General features: G+C 30.1%; 1 protein-coding gene across 2 annotated transcripts in view; it reads left to right on the top strand.

Moving 5' to 3' along the window:
- LOC143048106 (uncharacterized) overlaps positions 1–7,808 on the top strand; it is a 28,980-nt gene extending 21,172 nt beyond the window's left edge. For both annotated transcript variants that reach the window (XM_076221560.1, XM_076221570.1), the window contains exons 14-21: positions 254–478; positions 1,391–1,503; positions 1,997–2,066; positions 2,598–2,834; positions 3,510–3,752; positions 4,183–4,419; positions 6,555–6,641; positions 7,471–7,808. In XM_076221560.1, the coding sequence (XP_076077675.1) occupies positions 254–478; positions 1,391–1,503; positions 1,997–2,066; positions 2,598–2,834; positions 3,510–3,752; positions 4,183–4,419; positions 6,555–6,641; positions 7,471–7,622 (1,364 nt within the window). In that variant the 3' untranslated portion in view covers positions 7,623–7,808. The remainder of the gene's footprint in view (positions 1–253; positions 479–1,390; positions 1,504–1,996; positions 2,067–2,597; positions 2,835–3,509; positions 3,753–4,182; positions 4,420–6,554; positions 6,642–7,470) is intronic.
- Positions 7,809–13,061: the final 5,253 nt, after the last annotated feature.

The raw sequence follows: 13,061 nt of genomic DNA, 5'->3' as shown, positions 1-13,061 counted from the left end.
CAGGTTATGTGTTATGTATGTCAGCTGAGTAAGGGTTAACATTTTACTCACTTCAGAAATGGTGGTTATTGACAAAATATCTTTAATATCTGGATGTGATTGAATTATTTTGAAAGTGGTAGATAATATGTGAATGATACTATTAAAAGGGAAGTAAGTTAAAATTAAATTAACAACAGGTTCTTAACAAAATATTTCTACAGTTAGAACAAAGTAATGGATTTAATTTAACTCATTTTATTGATTTTTTCAGCAAAATTTAAGCAGATTCCTGGTATGGTCCTCCAGAACCACAATGACATCAGTTATACAAGTATATCATCAGCACAAGACTGTGCCAGTTACTGTTATACTAATACAAACTTTACCTGTCTTAGTTTTGATTACTGCCCAACATCACAGATTTGTTCCCTCAGCAGGTACGGACAAGATGATGGACAAACTCTAGCAACTAATGCTCAGTGCAGTCATTACCTTAGTAAGTGTAATAGAGATCAGGTGGAAAAGAAATATTAAATTTAAAAAACAAATGTAATAACCCCTAAGGTTAAGGAGAAGTTACAATAGGTACTTATTATGTGCGTATGCCCTGTATATTCACCAATTTGGACTAAGTGCTATTTTATTGGAATTGCTTGGCTGCATGCATATGTCACCTTGAAAAGGTAGAGTTTTCATGAAGAGATAATTATATTTTATTGAGGTAAACAATATTAAAAATTGGAGAAAATTAGACATGCTTTTGTTTTTAAGACCAGTTTTCCTCCTTATTCCCAATATCAGCTAGAATAATTGTAAAATAACTCTTAACATTTCTAATAGTGAGATATCAATATCCTGGCTGTTTAATGATATGTAAATGATAATATAATTGAGAATGAAAGAAAGGAAAGTGTCAAAGAAACAAGAACCTGACCAAAGAGCAGAAAACAGAAGTGATTGATTGTTTTAAGTAAAGTCTCTTACTCAGCAACACTTTGCTGTGGTAATTGCCAATACTATCCTCTTCTTTCAAAATTGAAGAATTTAAAAAAAAAGGAATATTTTGAATTTAACAAAACTTAATGCCAATTCAGAAATTGCTGTGATAATTTGCTATTTTAGAATTCAATGCAATTTGTGTACTATTTTCAAAAAATGTACACCAGAATATTGTGTGGGCTAAGAAATGTAAAACAATGGAAATTCAACCAGGAAGGTGATTTTCATTGATAAGAAATAAAACCAAATGTTGAAGATATATTGTAAGTAGAAATAATTCCATAAAATAAAAATTCTATACCATGCAAACAGAAGAAAAAGTGTCAATTACAGAAAGAAGTAAGACTATTACAAACAGAAGAGTTGTAACATTCTGTGATGTTAACTGATTGATTTATTTTACTTTCAGAAACAATAAATATGAATTCCAAACCAGAGGTGCCATTGCAGACAGCTTGGATGAATCTAAAGAACAATGTTACAAAAGGAGCAGTTCAGATAACTATTAATTTCCCAAATAAGGTAAAGCAAAAAAGAGTGTAAAGTATTGGAAGAATATTTCCTATAAAAATTAAGAGTTATCTCCTATTTTAGATATGTTCTGTTATTATGATTTGTGTTAAGGAAAGGACATTCATGTTAAAAAAAGGCTTGTTACTTATCCATTTGGATGAAGTAATATTTAAGTATGTAAATTGAACTAAGTTTATCTATCTATATATACATTTTTGTACACAAAGTTTTTTAGGAGTTGAATATAATTAAGTTTTTAAAGATTTGAATTAAAGATATTTTGAAGTGTATGAAATATATTTTATTTTTTAAATCTTGAAGGAGACTTTATGGTACTTGCTGTATTTTTCTGTAAAAAAACATTGGAAACCTGAGTGGTTACGATATAGTGCTATCATGCTTGTTTTCTATACATAGTCTCATTCAACTTTAACAGTTTAATTTTTTTTTTGATTATAATCTAATTTAATACACTAACTGATTTAAAAAAAATTTTATTTAGAATATGCAGTACACAGCATCAGATGTTAGTAATGCTATTACCACAGGACAAAGCAGAAATCCATCAGCTGGTAATTTTACTTTCTTCTTGATACAAATTTAAAGACCCAAATAATTGGAAATACCAACAAACTATAATTAAATCTTATTGCTGCAGAAGGGTAGTCAGTTCTTTCTTCTCTATATAAGCTCTTACAGGAAAATCTATAACAAACTTACCATAAAAGCATTGGTAGTTCAGATGAGAAGTTCAAATTTAAGGGAAAAATAGAAAACATTTTATGCTATTATTTACCATTAGATTGAAAAAGATGATAAAAACACATAGTCTGGACTTTCAAGTAAAAAAAAAAACGGTAGTTTTTTTCAGGACAAATGTTAAAAATTCTTACTTAAGTAAAATTTATGTTGCCAAAAAAATATTCCACAAATGTCAATAGTTATGAAATTTTTCTTTGCTCAGACCATGAAAGTTAAAAAAAAATTGTATAGAAAAAATAGTAACATCTTATGATGCAGTTCGATTACCTATTTTTCTGAATTAATTGAACAGTGAATGCAAAAATCATCTAGCTGATAAAATGTGATTTATTGTTTTATAGTGTCTACACTGAATCAGTTCCAGTTATTAAATAACAAAGTAGTACCAAACTATGATGATCTGATTTTGACGGGATTGTCTGTGGATGATTGTTCCGCCTCATGTGTGACTGAGGATTCTTTCGTTTGTTCCTCATTTGAATATGACTACAATTCAGGAACTTGTTATCTGTCTCATATTCATCCAGATGAAACACCTAAACTCATCAAAAATCAAAATGGATTTGATTTATATATCCGTAAGTACTGTCTGATTGTATGTAAATGTATTAAAAAGAAATGCCTTTGATATACGATACATAAATAAGACTTCCAAAAACTTTATAGGGGATCATAAGTGTTGTTACTGGTTTGTTTTTCTGTCTGTCTTAAGAATTACCTCTGAAACAATAGTATAGAAAAATAACTTTAGTTTGTTAAATGAAATAATATTTTATGAAGGATAAAAGTTTTTAGTCAATTTAAGAAAATAAATTTCTATAAATCAAGCAAATAGCATACTACAGAAAATAATAACTCATTCAGATAAATAATATGCATCAGCAAATATATCAAATGTGGATCATCCCTCAAAAGAATACATCAACAATGCTTAAAAATTATAAGTAATGATGTCTAGATGTCTATAAAATGCTAAACATGAAAATAGCTGATTTACCGAAAATTTAAGTAAAAAGGTTCGGCAATGAATAACATGATTACATTCATAATTCTGATGAGTACAGTTAAGTTGACAAATAACATGTTATGTTTTTTAGGTGATTATACAGCCAAGTTCACAAATAACATGTTATATACTGGTGTTTTTAGGTGATTATACAGCCAAGTTTACAAATAACATGTTATATATTGGTGTTTTTAGGTGATTATACAGTCAAGTTGACTAATAACATGTTATATACTGGTGTTTTTAGGTGATTATACAGCCAAGTTCTCAAAGATTGCTGGAACAACTGTTTTGTCCAACTCTGACACAATCTATCAGAACATTTATGATGAAAACCAGTGTGCCAAACTATGTGTGGACTATAATGGATTTAACTGCAAGTCATTTGACTTCTGTACAGACATTGGAACCTGTTTCTTGGGAAAAACCCATTACTATGATGCACCACAAGTCAACATTAAATCTGATCTCCTGTGTAATCACTGGTCCAGTAAGTTAATAGATATCAGATGTGGTACATGTATGAGTTCCAACTCTCCATACAAGTTTCAATATGTAAAAGTAAACCATTATGGGTCACAGAGCCTTGCTTCACACTGAACAGCAATATATAAAAAGCCCCAAAAATGACTAGTATAATGTATCAAGGAGTACACATACATTGATGGCAAATTTCACCTGCATTTGCTTTTATAGAAACAAACTAATATATAAGGATCTAATGATATTGTCTTGTATATTATACATAGTTTTGCTCTTTACTCTTATAAAGGATAAGATATATTTTATTGAAACTCTTTTATTTTGTTTATATTAAAATGATTTTAACCAAGACAAAGAATTTTCTGTTGAATCATGAAAGGTCTAAAGAGGGATAATAGATAAAAACTTCTAAATATTAAAATATATCAACTTTACAGGAAATTATATGGATGATTTTAAGAAGAAAGCCAGATATCAGATTCCACTAGTAAATAACAGAATCGTTTCTGGGATAGATGCTTCTCAGTGTGCCAAACTATGTGTTCAAGAGGAGACATTCAGTTGTGCTAGCTTTAACTACTGTGGCAACCTGACTGAATGTAGACTGACCACTAACTCCATTAAAGGAGGTCAAGTCATAGCTCAGTCAAATGCATACTGTGATCTGTATACAAGTAAGTCAATAATTTTTACACTTGTTTAGTTTACCATAGTTACCTATATGTAAAAGTATGAGTCACTTATGAGTCAGCTGCTATTTTTACAAAAAATCTACAGAGGTAAAATCCTCGTAAGTCATATACATTTCGGTATAACTTCTGATAATTTTGATCGTAAGATTTTTTGAAAAGAGTCATTGATGTAAAGTGCTTTTGTGGAACATCATTGATGATCAACCCCCCAACCCCCCAACCCCCCCAACCCCCCAATGATAAGCAATTAAATAGTTGGTTATCATGCAAAATGGAAAATAAAACCAAAGTTTGAAGTTTTATTCAGTAAATTAATGTTGACCACTATATTGAGAGAAAAGGAATAATTAGTGCCACTGTTGAGTCATGCTTGCTGGTGGCTGACCATTGGAATCAGTTGGAAGTCTAAGGATTGCACCTGAGTTTTCAAATTTTCAAAATCAACTTTTCTTTGAATCTTGAATTTAAATTTTCAGAATATTCCTCTCTGAAACTACAAAGCAAAATGTTTTGAAACTTAAGGAAATGGATGATTTTTCTACATGTCATATGATGAGGTCACAATTAAAAATATTTTGGTTTGCCCAAACCCTACCCAAAGGTTGAGACAGTTGGTAGGTAGGTAGGCATTTTCTTTTTTTTTCAAAAAAAAAAGAAATTGAAGTATTGGTTGTTTATTAGTCTTCATGCCTATCTGATTTAAAAAAAAAATCTTCAAATCAGGACAATAAAAGAATTTGACTAGGCAGCTTTTTTCTGGGTAGGTAGGGTTTGGGCAAACAAACCTATTCTTTTTTATGGCTTGAATTAGTACTCTGATTGGATATCTTAACTTGAGTTGTTTTATGCATATGGGCCCAGATAGTCCAGTCAATCTAGCATAAATTTGACCCTAACCTTAAAGTAATTGCAACAGAAGATTTTAAAGTTTTAATCTTTACCATTATAACCCAAATATACACTGAAAAAGTCCCATAAAATCTAACTTGAGGAAGACTGAAAAAATCACCATTTAAAATTCCTATGGAGATGCATTGAAAAGGGAGATAACTCTGCAAAAAAGGCAGAAATATCAATTAGAATTAATACAAAATTATAACTTTACCGCTTCTTTACATCAGAATGTATTGGTTCTTGATGTTTTAGCCGCCTTTAGAGTATAACAAACAACTCTAAAGGTGTTTTCATATCTTTTATCAAGCTATAATCAAGATTTTGTAATTTATTAGTTGACCATTTATTAAAATTTTCCAACATGTCAAGGTAAAGAATCTCAAATTTAATAAAAATAATTCAGCATGTATTCTTCTTTTTGTGGTTTAGAGTTTCTTGAGATAAGTAAGATGCTGAAAAAATATAATATACAGATATAAACAATACCAAATTTTCACATTATTTTTTTTAAATGGTCACTAAGCCACAAATTTGAAATTTCTTTATTGGAAAATGCAAAAAAAAATAAAAACTACCAATAACACTTTGGTTTTGACCATTTCATGAGCAGAAGATTTTATAATTTAGTCAAATATAAACTTATAACCCCATCAAAGTATCATACTTTACATAAATTTTAAGAAAATCAAACAAAAACTGACAAAAAAAAGACTCATTTTTGTGGAGTTATCTCCCCTTCCAATGTTAATTTCCATAGGAAATTAAAAATGTTGATTCGGAGTTTTCCTCAAGTTTGATGTTATGGGACTTTTTTCTGTGTATATTAAAGGCTTAATGCTATAGATTAAAACTAAAACATTTTCTGTTGCAATTAGTTTGAGGTTAAATCTTAGTTTGACTGGACTAAGGCTCCTAGAAGCATCTTCTGGGGATATTGGCTGACTGTACAAATGAGAAAGTCCCTTTCCACGACTACTAGAATGGTAAAATTATATCGGAGGAATATCTTCTTTAATATGGCTGTTATTTATCTAGACAATAGTTGAAAGGTAGTTTTAGAATTTTACAATTGATGTCTGGAAAAAGTATAAATATATAAATATGTGTTCACCATCTTTGTAGCATATTCATTGTATATTGAGCTATATGTTGTTATGGATTTTCATTTAATTTACATTTCAGAGTTCAGATATTTTTCAACTTTCTTTAAACCTTTTTTTCAGGACAATCTTTCCCTGATGGAACTGCATATACTCCTAATCCATCAAAGTATTATAATACAAAACCAACGAAATCAGGATATACAGGAGGTAAGGTCACATGATCATGGATTAAGTATCATCAATTGATTGAAATTTTTCAAAAATTTTGCTAAATTAAAGGTTTTATCATGACTAGAAATTTCCTATTTTTATATAAGGTAGCTATAATTAAAAAACTTCATTACATTTGTGAGAAGTGAAATTACAGTAAAGGATAATAAAAATAGGTGGAAAATGAAATTAGTATTATATAAAATATCGTGTGAGTCAAACACAATTACTCTATCTATCCTAATATTCATTATTTTATCATAGAACAGTATACCCATTTTCTTTTCATACGATGGTTTCAAAAGTACATCAGAAAATGCTTTATCTGTATAAATTTTTTTTTTAAAAAGATACTTTTTTTTATTTTCAAACTTCTAAAATGTTTAACATGTAGTATACGTAGAAATGAAAGATTGTATATGATATGTAAAGGTGGAAAAAGTCTATTTTAAAGTCAAGACATAGGTGATTTCATTTCAAAGTGTGCCAGGTCATATTTTTTGCACTTAAGTTCCCTTTAACTTATGAACTTTAGTATATTAAATCATATTTTTTAATAGAATTTGATTGTGATCTATATTAAAAAAAAAAAGGTAAAAATTCTGTAAATTTTGTACATGAGAAACACAGTACACAGTTTTCAATAATCATTTAATAATGGTGAATGTGTAGCCCAATAATTAGAATCAACCTTTTTGACTACTTTGAATAGACAATTAGATTAGGTCATTAGATAATTTACAGTAGTAAGATTTAGCTTTAAAAAAAAGCTAGATTTAATTAACAATAATCACATTATTTTATTGAACTTTTAACTTTTTTTCAGGTTCTATGGCTGGCTTAGCAATAGGAATGATTATTCTAGGAATAATTGCAGCATTTGCTGGACTAATGATCTACCTCAAGGTGGCTCATAAAACCACTGATGATGTGGCAATTCAATTTAAACGACATTTTAATGATGAGACTGATGGCTGATTCTCAATACACTAATCATCATCTATATTTTTTTTTATAAAGTAAAACTGTGATATGAAAGTATTAATACGATAATTTTTCTAAATCTTTTCATTAACTAATATTCATGATATTTTTCTCATTATATAATATAAGCAAGTTGCATATCTGAAGTCTGAAATTGATTTTAATAAAAAATTAAATACACTTGTTGTCAGAGTGTAAATTTCCCAAAATGGTTGCAGGGGAAAAATCTGTTGAATAATGCACGATTCTAACCTGTTGTCTATTTGTTATTGAATTTGTGCTCATTCTCAACTTGCCTTGCATATTACTGATAACTTTGTATCAAACTTCATATTACTGACTTTCAACATAAATTAAATCATGAAAGGTACAGCAGGCAATACATTCAAGCGTGTGCATTCTTGTAAAAAGTGACAAATTTTGAGAAACATTTTTAATTAATAGAATGACTTTATATTTGACCAACAGTTTGACAGTGATAAGTGTGGTTATGCTTAGCACTACAACACATGAATTCTTGTTGTAGAATGAATTTTCTGTTGTTGAAGACTGAATGTTAACTCTAGATGTCTTAAGCTATTTGAACTGTTGAGGTGCTGTCTAATTGATGTATATGCATATCATCTTTTTATTGTCTTCTGGCATAATTTGATTACCTTCAGATTATATTATGACCGTACATATCATTACAACTCCTGACACTTGGGTATTGTTTGAGGTACTTTTAGTAGGATCCCTCTACTTTCATAAATCTAGCATGTCACCAAGTGTATAAAAAGTTTTTGGAGAATGTATGATAAGAAACATTATTTGTCTTGGAAATTACAAATTTTCAAAATATAATCCTTGAAAAATTATGATACTTATACTGATAAAGGAATAGAATAACTATCAGGATTCTTCATTTCAGAGATGTCAATTGTGACAATATTAATAATGCTATGAAGTAATAGATATGTTAAAATTAAACATTTATCACATTATATTTTTACAAGTTTAAGTTGAACAATCATCATGTAAACCTTACTTTTAAATTATTTTTTAATCCACATGAATATCTTTAAATTAGACTATTTACCAGGTTTGTAATAACATGAGCAAGACGACGGAGGTCACATGCGGAGCAGGATCTGCTTACCCTTCCAGAGCACCTGAGATCACCCCCAGTTTTTGTTTGGGTTCATGTTGCTCAGTCTTTAGTTTTCTATGTTGTGTCTTGTGTATTATTGTTTTTCTGTTTGTCTTTTTTCTTTTGTAGCCTTGGCGTTGTCAGTTTATTTTTGATCTATGCGTTCAAATGTCCCTCTGGTATCTTTCCCCCTGTTTTGTATACATGGTTCTTTAGAAAATTTCTAATTTAGCAATGCCCTGTCTAATTGCAAGGTCCATATTAAGTTAATCCTAACTATAGTTTCCTACTTAAGTGTTGCTCATCTTTCTTCACAATGTTGCAGACACAATTAGAACTTTTTCTGTTTTAGCAAAGTCAATTGAAGTATATTGTCATCTACTTGAACATTGTTTATACAATAACACATCTAAAAATTGTTTATAAAATTGTTTGATTTTAATTTCACTTTATTTGATTAGTGTTTCCATAGTTGTATTGTGACATAACAATTTGTAACTGCAACTTATGTACGAAAGAGGTTGTAAAAACTGCTCAATTGTCATGAAGAAGCAACCAATTTGGGGAAACATGCAGTTCTATAAATACACTAATATCTTGTATCAACATTGGAAGGTCTTATTAATGACAGGTTGATAGAATTGGTCCAACTTTGTTTCACAAAACAGAATGGTCAATGGAGAGAAAACTAGAATTGGGTCATCTAGAGATCATACTCCTACTGGCAGAAAAATTCTTTTTCCAAATCAAAATTGAAATTGGAACGACATATAAGGTTTTTTCAACATACAATCGCATTCCCATGGGGAAAAAACTGTGCTTTCTGTTTTCAAAATTTAATCTTTTGAGATAGACTTTAATTTATACAGGAGCTTCTAAAGAAAAAATATAAGAAGCTGGCATTTTCCTTAAATTTCAGATTATTCTAAATAAGATGATGTCCTTTAGCTAAAAGAAAGGCAAGGATACCAAAGGGACATTCAAACTCATAAGTCGAAAATAAACTGACAACGCCATGGCTAAAAATGAAAAAGACAAAAGACGAACAATAGTACACATGAAACAACATAGAAAAACAAAGAATGAGCAACAGGAACACAACCAAAAAACTGTGGGTGATTTTAGGGATATGATTCAAGTTTAGTGAAAATGGTGACTGCATCTTTCTCATGTATTTGAAAAAAAAAGGATTCAATAGATACATTTAGCCCTGCTTCATATCTTGACATATAACTAGGAGTTGGCAATAAGGAGCAATTGATAACTAAACTTTGAAACAAAAACAAGGAAGCTATTGCAACAAGAGTTCCAAGTTGTAAAATTGAAGTCATCCCTTTGTAGGTGATACAGGCGCCATCATGATTTGGTTGATTAAATATATGTGTCTTAAATGACAAAAGATATGTTCACTTATGGCAACCTTTATCATGTCCTCTTTTTCTCGATTGTTACACTTCCAAATGAGACTTTGTAAAAATACCAAATGAGACTTTGTAACAATACCAAATGAGACTTTGTAACAATACCAAATGAGACTGTAACAATACCAAATGAGACTTTGTAACAATACCATATGAGACTGTAACAATACCAAATGAGACTGTAACAATACCAAATGAGACTTTGTAACAATACCAAATGAGACTGTAACATACCAAATGAGACTTTGTAACAATACCATATAAGACTGTAACAATACCAAATGAGACTATAACAATACCAAATGAGACTTTGTAACAATACCAAATGAGACTGTCAAAATACCGAATGAGACTTTGTAACAATACCAAATGAGACTGTAACAATACCGAATGAGACTTTGTAACAATACCAAATGAGACTTTGTAACAATACCAAATGAGACTGTAACATACCAAATGAGACTTTGTAACAATACCATACGAGACTGTAACAATACCAAATGAGACTAACAATACCAAATGAGACTTTGTAACAATACCAAAATGAGACTGTCAAAATACCGAATGAAACTTTGTAACAATACCAAATGAGACTGTAACAATACCAAATGAGACTGTAACAATACCAAATGAGACTTTGTAACAATACCAAATGAGACTAACAATACCAAATGAGACTGTAACAATACCAAATGAGACTGTAACATTACCAAATGAGACTTTGAAACAATACCAAATGAGACTTTGTAACAATACCAAATGAGACTTTGTAACAATACCAAATGAGACTGTAACATACCAAATGAGACTTTGTAACAATACCATATAAGACTGTAACAATACCAAATGAGACAAACAATACCAAATGAGACTGTAACAATACCAAATGAGACTTTGTAACAATACCAAATGAGACTAACATTACCAAATGAGACTTTGTAACAATACCAAATGATACTTTGTAACATTACCAAATGAGACTGTAACAATACCAAATGAGACTTTGTACCAATACCAAATGAGACTTTGTAAAAATACCAAATGAGACTTTGTAACAATACCAAATGAGACTGTAACAATACCAAATGAGACTTTGTAACAATACCATATGAGACTGTAACAATACCAAATGAGACTGTAACAATACCAAATGAGACTTTGTAACAATACCAAATGAGACTTTGTAACAATACCAAATGAGACTGTAACATACCAAATGAGACTTTGTAACAATACCATATAAGACTGTAACAATACCAAATGAGACTATAACAATACCAAATGAGACTTTGTAACAATACCAAATGAGACTGTCAAAATACCGAATGAGACTTTGTAACAATACCAAATGAGACTGTAACAATACCAAATGAGACTGTAACAATACCGAATGAGACTTTGTAACAATACCAAATGAGACTTTGTAACAATACCAAATGAGACTGTAACATACCAAATGAGACTTTGTAACAATACCATACGAGACTGTAACAATACCAAATGAGACTAACAATACCAAATGAGACTTTGTAACAATACCAAAATGAGACTGTCAAAATACCGAATGAGACTTTGTAACAATACCAAATGAGACTGTAACAATACCAAATGAGACTGTAACAATACCAAATGAGACTTTGTAACAATACCAAATGAGACTAACAATACCAAATGAGACTTTGTAACAATACCAAATGAGACTGTAACATTACCAAATGAGACTTTGAAACAATACCAAATGAGACTTTGTAACAATACCAAATGAGACTTTGTAACAATACCAAATGAGACTGTAACATACCAAATGAGACTTTGTAACAATACCATATAAGACTGTAACAATACCAAATGAGACTAACAATACCAAATGAGACTGTAACAATACCAAATGAGACTTTGTAACAATACCAAATGAGACTGTAACAATACCAAATGAGACTTTGTAACAATACCAAATGAGACTAACATTACCAAATGAGACTTTGTAACAATACCAAATGATACTTTGTAACATTACCAAATGAGACTGTAACAATACCAAATGAGACTTTGTACCAATACCAAATGAGACTGTCAAAATACCGAATGAGACTTTGTAACAATACCAAATGAGACTGTAACAATACCAAATGAGACTTTGTAACAATACCAAATGAGACTGTAACAATACCAAATGAGACTTTGTAACAATACCAAATGAGACTGTAACAATACCAAATGAGACTTTGTAACAATACCAAATGAGCCTTTGTAACAATACCAAATGAGACTTTGTAACATTACCAAATGAGACTTTGTGACATTACCAAATGAGACTTTGTAACATTACCAAATGAGGCTTTGTAACAATACCAAATGAGACTTTGTAACATTACCAAATGAGACTGTAACAATACCAAATGAGACTTTGTAACAATACCAAATGAGACTGTCAAAATACCGAATGAGACTTTGTAACAATACCAAATGAGACTGTAACAATACCAAATGAGACTGTAACATTACCAAATGAGACTTTGTAACATTACCAAATGAGACTGTAACATTACCAAATGAGACTTTGTAACATTACCAAATGAGACTTTGTAACAATACCAAATGAAGCTTTGTAACAATACAAAATGAGACTTTGTAACAATATCAAATGAGACTTTGTAACAATACCAAATGAGACTGTAACAATACCAAATGAGAGTTTGTAACAATACCAAATGAGACTGTAACAATACCAAATGAGACTTTGTAACAATACCAAATGAGACTGTAACAATACCAAATGAGATTGTAACAATACCAAATGAGACTTTGTAACAATACCAAATGAGACTGTTACATTACCAAATGAGACTTTGAAACAATACCAAATGAGACTGTAACAATACC

This window comes from Mytilus galloprovincialis, chromosome 1 (genome assembly GCF_965363235.1).
Source record: "Mytilus galloprovincialis chromosome 1, xbMytGall1.hap1.1, whole genome shotgun sequence".
NCBI lineage: Eukaryota > Metazoa > Mollusca > Bivalvia > Mytilida > Mytilidae > Mytilus > Mytilus galloprovincialis.
The sequence above is the reverse complement of the archived record's forward strand: the minus strand, read 5'-3'. Positions and strand labels throughout refer to the sequence as shown.